The sequence below is a fragment of the Calonectris borealis genome, chromosome 2, assembly GCF_964195595.1.
Source record: "Calonectris borealis chromosome 2, bCalBor7.hap1.2, whole genome shotgun sequence".
NCBI classification, from domain to species: Eukaryota; Metazoa; Chordata; class Aves; order Procellariiformes; family Procellariidae; genus Calonectris; species Calonectris borealis.
This window is the reverse complement of record NC_134313.1, coordinates 121,099,245-121,118,563: the sequence shown is the minus strand read 5'-3', so window position 1 is coordinate 121,118,563 and position 19,319 is coordinate 121,099,245. Positions and strand designations below refer to the sequence as shown.

General features: G+C 39.0%; 1 protein-coding gene across 3 annotated transcripts in view; it reads right to left on the bottom strand.

Annotated features, from left to right (window-relative positions):
- MYRIP (myosin VIIA and Rab interacting protein) overlaps nucleotides 1-19,319 on the bottom strand; it is a 129,570-nt gene that overhangs the window by 10,195 nt on the left and 100,056 nt on the right. For all 3 annotated transcript variants that reach the window (XM_075143179.1, XM_075143178.1, XM_075143180.1), the window contains exons 9-10: nucleotides 14,928-15,167; nucleotides 964-1,158 (exon numbers count right to left, since the gene is read on the bottom strand). In XM_075143179.1, the coding sequence (XP_074999280.1) occupies nucleotides 964-1,158; nucleotides 14,928-15,167 (435 nt within the window). The remainder of the gene's footprint in view (nucleotides 1-963; nucleotides 1,159-14,927; nucleotides 15,168-19,319) is intronic.

The following is a 19,319-nucleotide window of genomic DNA, read 5'->3' as shown; positions in this document are numbered from 1 at the left end:
CTGTTATTGCCATGGATTATCTCCCCCTCAGTCCCTAGCCTGGGGCTGTTGTGGAAGTGTGTTTCTGTGGAGGAAACTGATTTTATCTCCCAAGAAGAGATTGTCTGAAAATTTTCCGGGGCTAAAGAAAACCAGGATCTATTTTCTTGAATTGATCAGGATGTTATAAAGGGACAGCCCAGATTCCTACAAGATCTTTAAGAGCTCCTAATGAAGGGAAAAATCACTGAAATGTAATCAGTTAAATATGGGAAGAGGAGAAAATCAAAAGTTACAAGTGTACCAACTCCATTAAGTGGATGCATAAAAATTTCCCAAGAGTAGTGACTTCCCTCTATGACTCAGCATTACACTTCTCCTTGCAGATGACAGGTACTCGTGAAAAAGCATGGGCGATTCAGACGTGACCAAACAGAAATGTTGGTTTAATGCAGCTTCTCCAGCCTGCTCTTTTTAACAGTGCAGCAGGCAGCTCTGGCTCCCTGGGTGCTCAGCGCAGTATGCTGGGGAAGTGTGGGTGGAGGAAAAGCCCCTCCACTTTTTCTCTGTGTGACTGGGGATGTGCTTTCTCCTACCCATCCTTACAATAATGAGGCTGTGCTGGGACTTGGAGACGTGTGGTTTCAGCAAGGCATGGCGCAGCCGTGCAGCCACAGAGGTTCAGAGGGCTTACGTTAACTTTTGAGGTAGGGATTCTAAAATTAGTTGTAAAACCCAACATGTCCAACTCACCCCCTCCCCCAAATGTTTTAAAGCACACATTAAAAAAAACCCCAACAACACAGCTGAGTACCCCTTTGACATAAGATTTTTTGTTCTGTTTGTGTATTTGTTTAATAACCCAAAATTAATTCTGAACATCCACTGATGCTGCCTGCGTGCTTTCCCTTCCCAGCTGGCACACACACATAGGTACACTCACTCACACACCTGACACTTTCACATACTGATTCATGTTCTTACATTTTCTTCCAGTGTGGTGAGTTGCTCATCGAGTCTAACGGGGTCCGTCCCCAGTGGGAACGTCCCTCTTTCTCTGTCCTGAATGTCAGCTGGGAAATCGCAGGGACCAGTGGATTCTGCTATCAGTTCTTCAGTGGCATTGATGACTTTCAGGACCTCTGTTGATATGTTGCAGAGAGAGACAGCAGAGTACTTCTGTTTTGTTACAAGAGCAGACAGAGAAAACAACAGCATTAAATTAGCACAGAGGGGTAATACATAAAATCACCTTGCTAATAGCTATAGATTTAGACATGCTAAAACATACCTGGCTAACTGCTGTGAACAGACGCAAGAACTGTGATGAAATAGGAATCGACTTCTCTTTTTCTCTGTCCCTTTTTCACATATGCACACTGATACAGCATGCAAAATAACATATACACGCAATTCTCCCACAACACAGTTTCTCCTGGAGGGATGGTCTTATCGCAAAGGAGTACACAAATATCCAGCTTTAAAATCCAAGTGAGCTAGATAAGCCTATTTTTGCAATAGTGTTTTAAACAGGTTTTAAAACACAATCTTCCTCTTTGGGTACTGGCAAATGGATGTGGAATCATCTGTCTCCAAATCCACGGGAGCTATCGCATTGCAGCCGCAAACATGGGAGAGCAATCTTCACCAGCCCTATCAGGATGGGAGTTTACAAAGACGTTTGCAATGAATTATATGATAGCCCCAAAAAACAAAGGTTGAGCCATAAGTGTGTAAACACTTGTATCTTGATTTTTTTTAAATTTAAATTTACCTTTTTAAAAATATTTATGAAATAAATTATATCAAATACCAAGGAAAAGCATGCAGTTTTATCCGCTTTTTGGTTTTCTTTTTTTAAACAACTGTAAGCCTTTATCAGTGTTCCTGATTTGTAATTTGTAATTAACTATCCTGATTCTGATGATTCTCACAGAGCTTTAGGCTTCAGGACAACTCCTTTGATGGCAATAAAATTTCACCTGATGTACCCTCAAGCATCAAGATCAACATCCGAACTATACAGCTTGGAGATTGAGCCAAAGCTCGTTGAAGCCAATACAAACACTGTCACTGAATTTATGTGCTATACCTTTAGTGTTGCTTTGCCTAAAAGAAAGTGTGGGAAGTTTAGATATAAATTTAATTCATTCCTCAAACCTGCAAATACTTATGCATGTGAATTAGGGGCCCACCCATCTGTAAGTTTTTTCACCAACAAAATATCTGAGGAAAAAACTGAGGAAACAGACAGTCTTTGGATTCTATATAATAAATTCTATAGTACAGAAAAGTATAACGGATTAAAAATTCTGTGTATTATGCAAACATTGTATTAATCAATATGTCAGCTCGCCTCCTAGGCAGGATATAGGAGAAATAACGTTCCTTTGCTTCACACAAACTCTGGTGGGTTTAACTGGAAAACCTCTTTTATTATCTCTTTCCTGTAGTTAGCTGTTCATTCTTATGTTAGATGAGACCTTTACTGAAAAACTACTTTTTAGCAGCGTGTACTCAATTGTTGTATATCAATACATTAAGGCATCTTTAGCACTGTTATTTCCCTGAATTACAAGAAATAATTGGATACACGAGATGAAAGAGAAGGAGAACAAAGCAAATACAGTATGCTACAGCACACAGATCTTTAGCTTGTTAGGACAGCCAACACAGCCCCGAACAAGTAGGCCTAGGACTCTCTTACTGAGAACAAATACTTGAACCCCATAAATAGCCTACTGTTTTTTCCATTTATTTTCACAAGTGCCAATTAGGTTAAAAACAGATCAATAATTTTATAGGACAGAAAAGGAAATCAATGTTACTTTGTTTTATTATTTGCTTTTACAAGTACCTAATTCTTATTCTATTCTATGAGTAGTGAAGAAAAAAGGATAAAGGCCAGACACTACATTTTCTTCATCATCTTCACTGATGTATGTTCTCCATTTCAAGAACTGTAGCCTCACTTCAGTGTTCATTATTTCTTAAATTTTTTATTATCCTTTGCAGGTAATGATTTCCAAAAAAAGATTAAATTAAATTAGAAAAAGGTGTTCTTATACCAGAATATGAGAATCCATATTGGCATTTATTACAGACCAATTACTGCAAAACAGAGGTTTTGGTTTTTGTTTTCCTGGTAAAGTGTTCTGTGATAGGAAGCTTTATGAAATCAAGATTTTGAGTAAAATACCCTACCTTCTTAATACGTAATGGATACAGGAAGAAAAGTTCAATGCAAAAGAAATGCAATTTTTAGCTTTTCTAGAATTTTGAGGTAAGTTCTTAGTGGCAGATGCTGTTTGACTTTTAAAACCAAAGATTTGCTTCACATTAAACACTGCACAAGGCAGCTAGATGGATGTTCATAACGTTTTTGCGTCAATGCACATATCTTGAGCGTAGCCTGCAGGTATCTAGCTAGACACAAGAGTCACAACATTAAAGCTTTTCTTTAAGCTTGTGAAATATCTGCTTTTATAGTATAACAAGGATACAGCACTAGAGTTTAAACACCGTAAAGAAATGCATGGCAAGCAAAAGTGATTTTCCTTAGAGTATATCTGAAGAGTCTATCTCCCAAAACCTAAGAGCACAAGCAATATTTCAATGTATTTAAATCTAAACGTTGTGAAGGTTTTCTGCTAAAGGATATTTAGAACTCAGCTTTGCCCTGGGCATTAGTAAGAAGAGATCAATGTCTGCCCGAGGGAGACAAAATCAACATGTGGGGAGTTCAGGGTTTCTCAATTCATGTTTTTGCATAAATTTCTACCTCTTTTTTGAGCAGCTGTCAAAAGCTGTTCTAACAGCTTATGTTCTAAAATGGCCAGTTTGCAAACTTAGTGGGTTACTCTAGATATAATTACTTAACATGTGTAAGGAAAAAGAAAAAAAAAAAAAAGAAAAAGTGTCCCGGAGTTTTAGTGCTTCACAACCCTCTCCCCTCCCTGACCACACACATCAAACCTAGGAGTTACGAGGTTCTATAAAAGCACCTAAAATTCACAGACACACGCACACCAAGATCATCCTGGTAGGTGGACATTTCAAATCGCTATAAAGATCTCCTCTTGGCTGTCTAATTTATCTTGCCCTTGCAGGAAAGGTCATTATTAACACCTATAAGTGATTCAAAGAGACAGCTATCATGCCATGATGAAGTCTCTCCCATCTGTCTTGTCAAGCAAGTCAAAGAACTAACATGGATGTGATAGACACAGAAAGCAATCTCTATTACAAATATCTAGCACAGAAAAGCTAAGTGCGACCATTCTTCTCAAAACACTGGGATGTATTCTGATTTCGACTGTACTTCCCTACTTCTGGATTAACACCACCCCTCCCAAATGAAATCAATGCAGCTGATCCAAATTTGAATGTTTGTACTGGTTATGAGAATTTCATTTTTTACTGAATTTGAGATTAAGAGGTTAATGGAACGAAGAAAACATGCATTTATCCTTTCTATGATAATTAATGTCCACACTCACAAATATGTTAAAGACACAGTCAAATGGAGACGCTCAATTTCCCGAGTTCTTTGTGGAATAGTTTTCAAACCAATGATATATTAAAAAAGTGTGTATGTGCGAGCACATATACATGTATGTGTGCCGGTGTGTATTGAATATAACAAACAGTATCTTGTAAAACTTCTTTACTGTCATTTTTATGTGTGGCTGGACAGATAGAAAGGATTCCTGTTTTGCTGAAGATAAGGTTTCAGTGGTCTAAGCTAGCTCTTGCTGGCTGTTAGCCATTTCCCTTTCTTCTGCTGTCTCTTTCCTTACCCTGCTGATGCTGCAGACACTTCCCTTGTTTTTTTACTTAAGGATGCTACACTGGAAGATGCTTTACAGAACAGTATTTGCATCCTTGTACACGGTAACAGAAGTAAAGCAGGATGATAAAACTGAAGCAACGTAAGAGTCTAAACCGCTGAAAGTAGGTAAGCATTAAGTCCTTGTATGCATCTCAGCAGCCTATGACATCTCCACATCAAGTTTCCTTTGCATGGACACTATTGCTTTTATTTCTAATGCTCCTAAAGTAGTTAAGTTGTCCATCACTTTAACTAATTTTTTCTCCATGATGTACTCGGCCATTAGCATTTTCTCTTTTTTGCTACCATGAAGTTATGCCATGGTTAGGCTCTATTAAACTGGCATGGGAGGCAATGACTTGCAATTCAATAGAGAACAGTTGACATCAACAGTTAGACCAAGAAATATAACAAGGGAAACTTGCAACCCTGGCAGTATTGCTTGCATCTGTGATGACTTGTAGTGCAATCATTTTTAGCTCTGGTCTCAAGCCATTCTACCACGCCCCCAGTCACATGCCCGTTTCTCAGTTGATACGCTCATTTTTTTTGTAAGGAGTTGAGGGGGGAGAAGACAAGTTTTGCATTGCCACTGGTTGATTCATCTTTTCAGAGTAACCTTACTGAATCCAAACTTGATGAAAACAAAACCAAAACCCAAACCTGCCTCCTCATCTCCCCACCCCGTGAGAGTTCATTGTACAGCTTTGAGAAGGCCCTGAAAAGCCCACCAAAAGTCCATCTCCTTCACAGGCAAGCAAGATCTGGGACACTGGCCAAGTCACAGTGCAGGAGGAACAGAGCCATCAATGCCCAACCATCAATGGCAGTCGTCAACGCCGATCTTCAAAAGATCTTTTGGCCTAAAAGTGAGCCCTAACCACTCATTACCACAAAGACTGGGAAATAAAGCTAAGATTTGCCATGATATTTGGTGGAAGACAAGTGGTACTAAGGAATTACTCTTCTGTGCAAGTTTAAGACTTTCTGCCTTGACCTTAACATCAATACCTTCACTTATGGACACTCATTTAGAAAAAGAAAGCTAAATTATCTTACAGAGTGAGCTATTATTCTACTGACATTCTCCAAAGTATGACACAGAGAAATACAGTCTCTCTTTTTGACGGTGCTAGGTAATTCTGAATATTATATTTTTACTAATAAATTCAATCCACTGTCCTAATGTGGTTACAGATGTTATTCCTAATAATTTGTAATGCCTCATTTCTAGAGACAAGTTGCCTATAATAATGAGAAAGTTATTTTCCAAGAGGGGAAATATTATGGTCCAAGTTGGAAATGGAAATATTTAAATCTTAAAATCCACACAGGATTCCGTAAGAGTATCTGTAATGGACACAGGCTGATGAATTGCACAAATAGAAAAATATTTTTTCTTTAAAATCATCCTTGATATTTTTACTAAAGAAAACCAAGATGATTAAAAGGCGATTAAAATTCATAGCACAAAATTTGACTCTGAGAGTAAGGAAAAAAGAAAAAGTTGAGAGGAGAAGTGTTTTGCTAAATTAAGCATCAACTTTTGACACAAAAAAGTGATTCTTATTTTATGACTGAGAGAATGCTACAGAATTAATTTCCTTACCACTATATATGACATACTAAAATGTCATATACATACTAAAAATAGCATGTATTTTAAAATAGAAGATAAGTATATATTTGCTCAGGGAATAAAATGAAAATCTGTTTTAATATCTGATTCTCATAAGCTGAGACCCAAATAGCACAGAATATGAAACCTCTTTCCATCTAGATGGATAAGCAATAGACACTAGCAGCAACGTGAGAAAGTGCCTACTCACTATGTGCAATCTCTACAATGAATTAAGGGTTTTGTTTATTTTTTAAGTTGGGAGCTTAGAAAGGTTTTTGAAGACCACTACAGTCAGAAACTGCTCAAAATCTTACTGCTGAAATAAAATTTTACATTTTTTTCTTCCCAATTTATTAATATAGGTGAGTACATGAGAATAGGAAGATCATACAACTTATCTTTGTCTTCTGTTGTTCTTTACTGATAAAACCAAATTCTCATCCCAAAGCCAAATAAGAGAGCCAGTCTGCTCCACATGTCTACTTCATGCTCACCACTCATCATAACACAGGACTAGCTGTGATTATACAATAATTTTCTGCAATAATTATTGATTCTAGCCAAAAGGTATGATTTTTCAGGCCTGATATTTCCAGAAAAACATTTTGAGTTTGAGAATTTTGCTTGGGAAATGTGGAAACCCTCAATATCACTTTATAGCATCTCTTACTATGTAAGAGATGTGAGAAGACACAGGCAAAACAAAGCATTCTCACCTGCTGCAATACAGTGGATAAAAACTGCAACTTTAAATGGAGATCAAAAGCCTTTTGTTTTTCCTAGATAGTGGGAAAGCAGTTAAATAAAAAGGTAGAAAAGTTATGTTAACAGCTACAGAGGTTAACATTTATATAGGTTCAAACTTACAGAGAACTTTAGGATGAACAGCAAGGATAAAAAAACTAGCAAATATAAAATAGCAATAAATGTAAAATCTAAATTTTTTGGTAAAATATTTAAAATAAAGCAATGCCTAATTTATTTTTGTGGGATTTAGAGTAACAGATCTCATTAAGACAGATATTGCAAATGACACATCATTTTTTATAAAATGAAACAGATGGGAAATACTGATTTCCACCATCACAAAACAAAGTAGCATTAGCAATAGAAAAAGACTGTTGCAGCAGTGTTAAGAAAAAGAAAAGCCAGCTGTCTTTAATTTTTAGGTCTACACAATTGCAATTTCGACACTGTGTGTGTTTCTAGTTACAAAAGGGTCTACACTTCACTTACGCCACAGTCAGATGCTCACGTTGGAAACACCTGGGCTGAGTTAAGACATCTTGTGCCAAATCACTTTCTACTGTTTGCTACTGTCCCTCTCCTGGACTTCACTGTCCCCAAATGAACAAGTAAAATCTTTCATACTACCCCTCTCCAGTGTCAAGTCAGTAGGCTCACCTTAATCCCCCTAATTTACTCAGGTCTATTTAAACTAAACTGACTGCTTTTGCCTTGAAGTAATGATGCAATGACAGCTACCCTGTTGGCTGTGCTGTGACAGACGTATCATCCAGCTGAGGAGCAGCGTTTGCTTGAAACTCTTCCAACTAGATCTGAAAGAGCTCACCTGTCACTGCCAAGTCTCTGGGCTGCTTACAAAAGAAGACAAGAAAATAGTAACTTTTTTGTTACAGTCTATTTTGTTCCAACAGCTTACGCTATTCTTCACTGATTTTCTATAACTGTATCTGTAAAATGGCTTTTCCATTTTCTTCCTAAGTAAATAAATCTCTGGTGATCAGACAACTGAAGGAGATACACATTGCACGCACGCTGGACAGAGCTGGCTTGGGCATGCATGCACAAGTACCAAATCTGAGACTATGAGAATCTTGTTTACAAAGGTGCTGCATTCCCCATGTGAAGCCAGCTGAAGTCTCACCCATTCTGCACTTCACCAGGTAGATTCAACATGGCTTTGATTCAGTTGCTTTAACACAGGCAGACAAGGTGCAATTTGAAACCTTGTCATGTATGTGAAGCATGTGAGGATTTTCAAACAACGCTGTCAGATATGACACGGACCTGGGAGATGCATGCTTCCTCTGGACCAGCAGCTTAAGGCCCTGTGGAATACCCTAGGGCATCTCAGATGAACTATCTATATCCATACTTATGCAACTGTATTAAGCCCAGAAAGTGTCAGAATTGGAAGAACACAAACATCACTGCCCATTTTTGAAAACTTTTTAAAAATGGATTTTATGGTCTTGAAGCAACTAGTTTGCTTGAAACTGAAGACTTTTGAAGATTTTGACAAAATAAACTTAGGATCAACTTAATTTTCCATGCTAAAGACCAATAAATAATAGTAAATACATGGGAGAAATCTCTTGAATGGGATTTTTGTCCAGCAAACTACTAAATCTTCAGTTTAAAACTGAACATATACTTGACTGCTTTGTTGAATTGAGAACTTAAAACTTTGGATCCATTAGCCCAATGTGAAGATTAAAGTCTCATACCTCTTTTAGAAGAAAAAGCCACTGTTGCACCTTCCTTAACCAAAATCTTTTTTCTCTGCTGTCATTCAAAATCCTGTGCATAGATTACCTGCAGTTCATAAACCTTAAAGATCACTTTTTACAATGTTGCCCACATTCAGTTTTCAATCCCGGACTTTGGAAGACTGCCCAGATAATTAACATCATCATAAAAGCCATGATCCACCAAAACACAAGAACTATTCTGAGCATCTTGCATACAAAAATGTGAAACAACAGACACACAAATATCTTCTGAGTTGGTAACCCAGGAAGATGTCATTGTATTACACTGTTTGGTTTTATTAGCATAGTAGTAGCAATTGTAGTAAAGCTACTATACTTATGCTATTATATTTTCTTGCTTAAGTGAGCCGTGGGCTTCTGGATCCCTTAGGAACTTTTACTCAGTCATTTCTAAAGTCTTCAGGCATAGGAAGCTGGATGGCAGTTTCCTGTTAATCCGTGCCTGGACCAACACACCAACCAAAATACCCAGGAGTTCCTCAGCAATGCTTTCAGTTCAGGAAGTTGCAAGATAATGATCACAAAAACTACTACATCATCTTCTGTGAGATGGTGCAGGCACCAGCACAAATGATTAACGAAAGCCCAGTCACCTAGAGACACAGGCTTTCTCTCGTTATTATAGCCCTGCTGCTACAACATCGCAGCCATCCTACTGCGATGCTTTAACAGGTCTGTGATACACAGGAGGGATTCACTGCCATGTGCACATCCAATGCCATTCTCCAGCTCTATCAAGGCCGTGGGCATATTTCTCTCCAACAACCAAGTCCCATGAGCCCTCCCTCACCTGACCTCCCTCACTGACCCCTGGCCACCCTCTCCATGGCCAGCCCCAGGCATAGTCACCAGCATACACCACACCAGGGAGCTGGCTGTCTCTTCTGCTGTGGTAACATGCACCCACATCCACAGCTACTGGCTATTCCTCTCACTCAAGAGAGGTGCCAGGCAGATTTTCTAACAATTGTCAATCTCGTTACACCAGTAGTCAAAAAGTGCTAATTTACCTGGTGAAAAATGTAAGGTGTACTCTTTCGAAACAAAGAATAGACCTGTGGCACAAATACACATGAAGATGATGCTTGTAGTACATACTTTCCCCAAAATAAAGCTTTATAAAACCTAAAATGAATAAAATGTTTCCAGAGAATGAAGGCATAAATATTTTATGGAAAGAATATTTATGCTGTTATTCATACTGTCAAGGAACTTGTGAAGTTTCACTTAGGGAACAGGATCCTACTGTGCTACTTAACAAACTTACAAGCTGTCATTCGGAAGAGAGCCTAGTCATGTAATAATGTCAACAGCAAACAGCAGGATTTAAACAAAGTTACTAAGCCTTGGTTGAAAGATTCTCTGAGCAGAAGTAAATGCATAAAGGGATTAAAAGAAATTCCTCAAGCACCCAGCATGTTGCATCAAGCTAATGCAAAGAGGAGAGAAACTCAACGTTACTACTGAAGTTTAACTCACTTGCTCCTTTGCATATCTTAAGCAAGGAGGAGTACAAAGTAGAAGGAGGCAAAAAGAGAAACACAAGTAAGGTTTTAACAACTATTTCAGTTTTTATGCTATGTGGGGCAATTTGCAAAAATGGCAGGGGCTATTCTGTTTTTTAAACAGCATCTCCATAGTTTGTAACAAGGTGGTCACAGTGATAGACTGCATTCAAAACGCAATCTCATTAGGCACTGCTGAAATTGCCTTCTAGAATGTAATTCTGGGGTATACCATGAAATATAAACCCGGGCTATTCATCTTCATGAAAGCATTAAAAGAGAAGGAGAGAGGATAGAAGAGAGCAAGAGCTAAATAAAACCCATTTATCATGCTTGCCAGTTTCAGGATCAGTATCATTAAGATAGTCCCAAGGGGATTTACATTTTGCTTTTTTCTTTAGGTATTTGGTTAGAGTTTGGGGGGGTGACGCAAAAAAAAAAAAAAAGAGCAAGGCAGAAAGAACTGTGCAAATCACTGTGCTAGTACAAGATGCTTCACTAACACAACGGTTGCACAATGTGATTTTTGGTTTGTTCACACCTGAAGTGTAGAGGGGCTGAAGGCTGACTCTAGCCCGAGCATGCAGGACTCCATAGCCTTTCATTGCACCACTGAGGTGAGCAGGCTTTTCAGGGGTCTGCATATCCCTGAAAGACCATGAACTACTTCTGTAGCTTGATAAGCACAAAATGTTGTCTATAAAACCAAGCCTGCTATAGGATTATGTTTGTTTAAGAGAGCTGTAAATCTCCACAAGACCATTTTAGGCAATCACAAACTTAGAAACGTTGAAAATGATTGTGCTGAAGGTCTGAGAGGATTTAAGTCTAAGGCATAAAATTAACTTGTATTAATTAATACCCACCTTAATCCTCAAGTATCCCACACGAACTAAATAATTAACTCAAAGGTCAGCATTTTCAAACTTGTATCTTAAAGGCAGACATATAACTCAAGAGCTTAGCTTGAGGTGAGAACTAAGAACATGAAAATGCCCAACTTCAGCTAACTCCCCACTCAAGACCTGTCAATTCTTGCCATTGCTACAGATCTGAATATACTAAATACTCTTTCAAAAGCATCAGCTCAACATGTGATTATATGAGATTCCCAGCTTCCATTAAAAACAGAAGTCCAGATTTTGAAAGGTGCAGACATGTGAAAGTCAGATTTTCATGAGCACCAGGTACTTAATTTCCAGTGATTCAATAAACAATACATGTTTTTTGAAATCTATTCTATGGTCAAGTGTACCGTAACTAGAAATTCCCTGTGATTTATAGTTGGTAATGTGTTCCAGAATAAGCTTGAGAATAGAATACTAATGGCTAACAAAGCAAGCAAGATGGCTAAAATATAAGCAAGATGGCTAAAATACAGTATTTAATTTGCGTTCAGGAGCTCAAAGAAGATTGTAGGCACTCCAGCTCTCATTTCAATGGCCCAGAATTAGTGGTTCTGTATACCTAATTTGAAACTTGATACCCAGGTCAGAAGTTTGGGTCTCTGGCCGAGAACGTTAAGTACCCGTCTGAAAGATCTGTAGTTCCCTACATATGCATTCTCCAAAAATCAGGCGTCTTAGAGACAACATATTGGGACATCTGGCTTTTAAGGCATCTAAAATTACTGGTTCCCTGAAAATATGTTTTCTGTGCTTGCCTCTATTGAGACATGCCACCTACTCATCTTAAAGTTACTGCATGTTTTTATGGGTTTAGCTAGGTCTTCGTATTTTAGGTTACCATAGCCACAACTGGTATTATACACCGTCATCTTCAGTATTTCATTGTAAGATGTTGGTCAACCACCTTTCCAAAGAGAAGGCACGCGTCAGAGGATTTTAAATCACCTTTAAGGACAACTGTCAAGAATAAGAATGAAAGCAGCCTGCTTGTTTCTCTACAGCTGGAGCAAATTCTGCTATCAATTCCGCTGAAGTCATGACCATGAATAGTACTGGGATATTTTGGTTTCTTTATTATAGACAGAAAGAATATATACTGCGACCATGAATGACTAAGACTTTTTTTTCATCCAAAACCAATAAAGAATTAGAAACTCTAAGCATTCCCTTTTGCATTCCCTTTTTGCTGAACATGGTATGTCTCTTATTTTTTTAAACTTAAAGAAATTTTACTGAGGAAAAAAAATCAATCCTTGCATTATTTTAAATAACTGACATACAAATGTTAAAGAAATAATAAAATTAGAGGAGGAAAAAACAACTAATATTACTTACTTATATAAAACACACATCTGCCATTTTCTGTGCTCAGTTCACCGTATAGGAGCATTTCAGAAAGTCCTATTCACAGCCTTTAATTCTGGACTTTAATTGCATCATGTTATACCTTAGCCAGCCTATATATCCTGTTGAATAATTTGATTGCTGGTTTGTCTTTGTAAATCAAAGATAAGCTAAATCGAATGTTACTAACAAGCACTGGCGATAAAGCTTTTATTTGATTTCCTTAGAAAGGTTGTGTGTACATCATGGAGGTATTTGCATACATGATGACAAAGGTACTTACACTGCTGTATAGTCCATGGCTAAATAACTCAGAATCAGAGAGTTTGGAAAGGCCCTTCACTGGACTCACTTCAATATGTTGATGTGTCCCTTGTACTGGGACGATGACAATTGCCCAGATAATTGCTCCCCAGGTGCAGAACTTTGCATTTCCCCTTGTTGAACTTCATGAGGTTCTGTCAGCCCATTTCTCCAGCCTGTCAAGATGCTCTGAATGACAACAGAACCATCTCGTGTATCAACCGCTCCTCCAAATTTAGGGTACACCCTATCTCATTGTCTCTGTCAATAGCGAAAATGTTAAACAGTACTGGTCCCAGTATTGACCACTGGGATACACCACTAGTGACTGGCCTACAACTAGATTTTGAGCCTCTGATCGCAACCCTTTTGGCCCAACAATTCAGGCAATTTTCAGTTCACCTCATTGTCTACTTATCCAGTCTTTACTTGCTCAATTTGTCTGTGAGGATGTTATACTAGACAGTGTTGAAAGCCTTGTTAAAGTCAAAATAAACAATATTCAGTGCTCTGAATGACTCAGATTACCATGATCTTTCAAAGATGAGCAAGAGTGGCCTCACAATGACATGGACCAGCTCCCTCAGCTCTCGTGAGTACATCCCCATCAGGTGCCACGCACGTGTGTATGTCCCGTTTCTTGAAATATTTGCTAACCTGATTCTCCTCTACCAAGGGTAAGTCTTCACTGCTCCAGACTTTCCTATAGGTCTCAGGGGCCTGGGATTCTTGTGGGCAAATCTTACCCGTAAACTGAGGTGAAAACAATGTTGTGTAACTTAGCCTTTTCCATGTCCTGTATCACCAAGTCACTGCAGGATTGAGCCCTGCTTTCTCTCATCTGCCTTTTGCTGCTGATATATCTGTAGAAGCCCTTCTTATTTCCCTTCATGTCCCTCACCAGATTCAACTCCAGGTGGGCATTGGCTTTCCTGACACCATTCCTGCACACTTGGACAGCATCCTATCATCCACCTGAGTCACTGGATCCTGCTTCCACCTCCTGGTGTATTAGTTCTTTATAGTACTTGAACAAAACACCTTTCAAATGATGATGAACATATTTCCTTTAGAGAGTTGTCCACACCCCTTGTCGAAGCTGAGCTGCTGTGCAGACAATACACCAAGAGGTGAATCAAGACACACAGCAAACAATAATGAGCCTAGGTGGATCTAAGGGACAAGAGTGCTTGACTGGCAAGCGGCAGTGCTGGGCTTCTTCTACAGCACCAAAATTCAAGCACATCGCATGATCTGAAAAGAAATTCAGAGGTAGAAAGGGAAGAGGGCAGGTGGTAAGTCCTGCGGAGTGACACTGAAATCAGGCATCTCATTGTAAGGGTGAAATGGCACACACAGAAGATCACATATATTATCAGAACTGACACTGGATTTCAGTTTCACCAGAATATGTTACTACACACAGAGGCCTGTTAGCTGACAGAGTAACAGGGTTGGAAGGCTTTAAAGAAGCACAAAATATTCCAATAGAGAGGCAAAAGAGGAATCTATGACATCAGAATGAACTACACTAAAAACAGGGGAGCAAATAAAAGGACTGAAAAAAACCACTTAAGCCAGCTGGTTAGCAAGGAGGGAAAAAAGAGAACTGGACATGTTTTCAAATAAAAACATATAAGTCGATTCTCAGTCAGTATAAACTGACATAATTCTATTAATATCAGTCACAGGTTTATTACACAAACTAAGTTCACTACTTTGAATTGATGCTGTAGGCTCACAGGAAGAAATACACACCTTAATTTAAGTTTTATCTGCACAAGGGTTGCAGGCTCAGACCCAGTGTAAAGGACCTTGGATTTTTTTAAGCAACTATATTTAATTTTCTAACCAAAAGTTTCTCTTTCTGGATTCTAACTTTTACAATATTAGCCCCACTGATCTACAATGACTGCTTACCTTCTTTAACTCCTCCTGAATACTTCTGCCATTTTCCTCTGAAGACAAACTCTCCTTTTGGTTTTCAGCGTCTGTTCTAGGTTCTCCCTCTTGTTCTTCACCAGAAGATGTTTCCTTGTCACTCATTTTAGCAGCAAGCTGAAATAACCTGGATTTAAGCTCCTCTTCCATAAGGTCAGGCTTGATGTTATGATGCTGATCCTCACTGCTTATATCTGTTTCTGATAAATCATCAAAATCCTACAAAGAAATTAGAAGAACAGTATAATTACTGTGTAGGTACAGAAGGGAAAACAAATAGCTTCCTAGAAAAGCATAGGTATGATCACTCTGCAGGGAAGCTAGAAAGAAAGCACACTAAGTATGCTGATAAAAAAATACCATGTCTTTACAGAGAAATGCCAGCAAACCCACACCTGTTGGATTATATTTATCATTCCTGCTTACTTTTATATTATGTAAAAAAGAACTATCAAAATCATTATATACCTCTGTGCAACTAATGAAATAAAAGACTAAATGGTATTTCCCATTCCCAGCACTGCACTGCCATTACTCTTAGGCACGGTGCAGATAAAGAACGTGAAGTGTGGGAATGAAATAACTTGTGACCTGGCAGTTGTGTCCAGCTTTCAGTTGAAAGCTGTGCTCGAGTTCCCTGACTGCTGGTCTGGAGCATTATCTGTGTTTTTCTTAAAGACTACTGGAAACAAGTTTTGAAAAATCTCTCTTTTATTACATGATGGTGCTTAAGATTTTCAGCTTTCTCAGTGATTAGGTGGATCATCTACAGAGATTATTATTTTCCAAACGTCAACCTCCTCGGAACAAGTTCAATCTTTAGGAGCACCTTCTTTTCTTACTCTTAGATCCTTAAAGGTGGGAAATACTCAGAGGCTCAGTAAAGTACAGTGCGTGTTACAGACTCGACCATGACAAGTTCCTTACTTTGGAGGCTGAACGGAAGAAAAGCAAAATCCTTTTGCAATTCTGTTTAGCGGGGTGCCTGCCCAACATTTAATAATGTGGAAAAGGGGCTTTTTTTTTGTCAGCGCTTGCAGGAAATCTGAAAATATCTGATGGTTATGCCAAAAACTAATGCCCAGATACACACCAACTTATTTTCTGGATCTGTGCTGTCTGATTAGGACCCAATTTCCCCTGATTTCCACTACAGTCCATCTCCCAGAGCAACCTGCTACACCTACAGCGTTAACTTCCTTCTGGAAATGCTCTTCTCTCCCTGCTGACGGCTAAGAGAGAGCTTACAATAATTAGACACTTTGTTTAGTGCTTCAGTCAAGTGCATAAAGTAAGGTGGAATTAGGTGGTCTTAAAAGTGATGAATTCTTTGAAATGGAGCATAATCGTGACAAAACCACCCAGAAGGAAGCTATAAAGAATGCAGCCTGGGACCCAAAAGCGGTAGGCTCATTGCAGTGGGGTCTAAGAGGATGATTTGGAGCAATTCTCAGATAGGAAATTATTCCTATTTGCCTTACGCTCTCCTACCGTGACAGGACCAGACACTGCTGGAGAGACTAAAAGCTGTGTTCTCTCTACCATTCATTTGGAAATACATAAACAGGAGATTTGCTTTGCACAGCTACTCTCTCTGCAGCCGCAGAAGCAGTATTTATGGATGGATCAATTACCTCCAGTTCTTACGGGAAATGTTAACTCTGACAACTCCCTCACAAACCCTATCTGCCAAACTGCTCTTAATGGATTGACACACCGTGTTTGTAATATCAGTCCTCATCTCTCATACACTAAACCGAATTGTAGCGTCTAGCACTTTTACAGCTTTCTGGACAATTTTTGTCTGCAGTTACCTGTGAATCAATTACACAACTAAATTATTGCTTTATAGCTCACCTTCAGGATGCAAAAGGCCCTTTTAGAAAATCAGGATTTGAAAGTACACGACTAGCTACAATAGAAGGGGAACCATGGGCTAATGCTGAAATTTATTCTTTTCCCAAAAAATCGGCTTTTGCAGAGTAAAAAGCCTTTTCTGCCAAATAAGCTTTTACGCTGTTCTGAATAAGATCGAGAACAAGATTTCAAATCAGTGTGTTTCCACTTTAGTTTTATAATATGTTATGAAATGCTTTTATATAGATTTAGAAGACTGGTGTCATTTCACCTTTTTAATTAAAAAATCTGTATTTATCACAATGGTGCTTCCTCAAATTCAACAACTCATTACAAACTCTGCCCAACAATCTGCTAATAAAAAATCCTCACATATCGCTAAACTACTATAAAAAAATTGAAAGTTGTTGCTGAATCAATCAGTTCATCAATTTGTATCCAGGAGAGAAAAAATCATAATCTATGGGATTTACAGGGTAGGAAGCACGGCTAAACTGTGCACTTTTATTTTAGGAGAATACAGTTTAGTGCCTCATTAAACTTGAGCTATTTACAGTTAGGTATCTAGCCTAAGCTAATTACTAGAATCCTTCTTTACTTGAGTTACCTCCATTTATTTAATAGATCCCTCCAAAATCCTACTCTCGTCTACCAAAACATGTGGTTTAGGATTACAAGACTTGCTAGTGAGCTCTGGGGTCGAGCCTGCAAGGAAGAGAAGAAAATCCCATTCCATGCAGACATTTGAACAGATCAAGCTTGTAAAGACAAAAGTTTGCTATTCTTGTTTAAATAAGCTGACAAATATGTGTATAAAATCTAGTGGAGCATGAGGAAGGCTAGCAATCCAGAGGGGCAGGTTTGCCCATGTTTCCACCTCATTTCTGTACCATGAAGTACTGACAGACTTCATCATGCAGCAAGACATGCATGAATCCTCTGGGGGCTTCTTACATAGAACTGCTTAGCGCTAACTGCTTAGCAGCTACATCAGAGTAGCAATACACACATACCCTTGTGGAAAGCACCATCAGTTAATTTAAAGAATCCATAGTGACAACAGCAGAATCACAACTTCTCTTGATCCTGAAAAAATACCAGTCTCCCTAGGATTACACACAGCAATACCTTTTAGGTTGATCTCTACTGCCTCTGTCCAAAGCTCAGTGAAATCCTGTAGAGCCCTCCAGCTGACCGCCCATGTATTTTGGAGGAAGGCCTGGCAGGACAATGTTGCTAAGTTGCCCAGCTTCAGCAGGATAAACAATTGAGGATGTAGTTTTATGAAACAAGGTGAGCTAATGCAACACCCTAGTGCTGCTGAAAGAGAGTCATCCTGCACGTTCCTCTCCTTTACTCAGTTGTAACGAGTTGTGTAGGCTTGGCAAAGGGGTCCAAATATGTGCTACAGCTGACATGGGAGAGATATTGGACCACGCCGGAGGCAGGCGGAGGGAAGGCAGGAAGGCAGACAGGAAGGAGGTATTCCTCTTTTGGCAGCAGCAAGCTGCAATGTTACCTTAGCCACATGCCACACTGTTACTGAAAGGTTCCCAATTCTGGCTTATGCTTTAACACATATAAAAGAATTTTCCTAACTCATTAGCTGGGAAACTTAAAGAGCTTTTTGCTACTTTTGCCAGCACAGGTGAAAGCCACGAAGCTACCTTGGCATCCCTAGGGATTTATTCCACGTTAGCTAAATGTGTGTTATGAATATACATCCTTTCTTGGGGGAGGACTCGCCTTGAGGGTACTGATTTTATTACAGCTGGATTCAGGTATGTCTATTACCACCTTTCCGTCCAACCTGACCTTGAATGTTTCCAGGGATGGGGCATCTACCACCTCTCTGGGCAACCTGAGATGCTGTCTTAAACTTCATTATTCTTTACTGTTCACACTTTGGCTGTATCTGGTAAGTTTAATGACATATTTGTGTTCACATAAATCACTGTGTAAACTCCCATTTGCATCTGTCAGCAGCATATAATACTAACATCTGCAAACAAGAATAAAGGGCCACCACTTTATCTGAAAACAGAGCTTCAGTGAGGGCCTGGCAGACTAACACAGCCACAATCCCAGTCTCACTAAAAGAAAATCAAGTGTTTCTAATGCAAGCATAAGTCCTTTAGCAGACAATGAACTAGGAAATACATCTTTCCTTATGTCTGGAAATCCTTGCACGCAAATGGCTGATAACGTAATCCTAGCGAACAAAAAAAAGCCCCAAAATAAAGCAAGCAAGCAAAGTACTGGCGCTAGAGCAAAGGAGGCTCCAGAACCAAATCCATGTTATACTATAAACTTTTGAGAGAAAGCTCCATTCATATAGGAAACCAAAAATCAGAAACCACAGTTTTTAGGAGAAGACATAAATTGTGAGGTTTGCAGACAGTTTCTCAGCGAGAGCCCGTGTAATTTTAGGGCAGCTATTTTCAATAAATAGATTCCAAGCGCCATGCCATGGGGACCGGCAGTCTGACAGCACTCACCCCATACCTGGCTGCA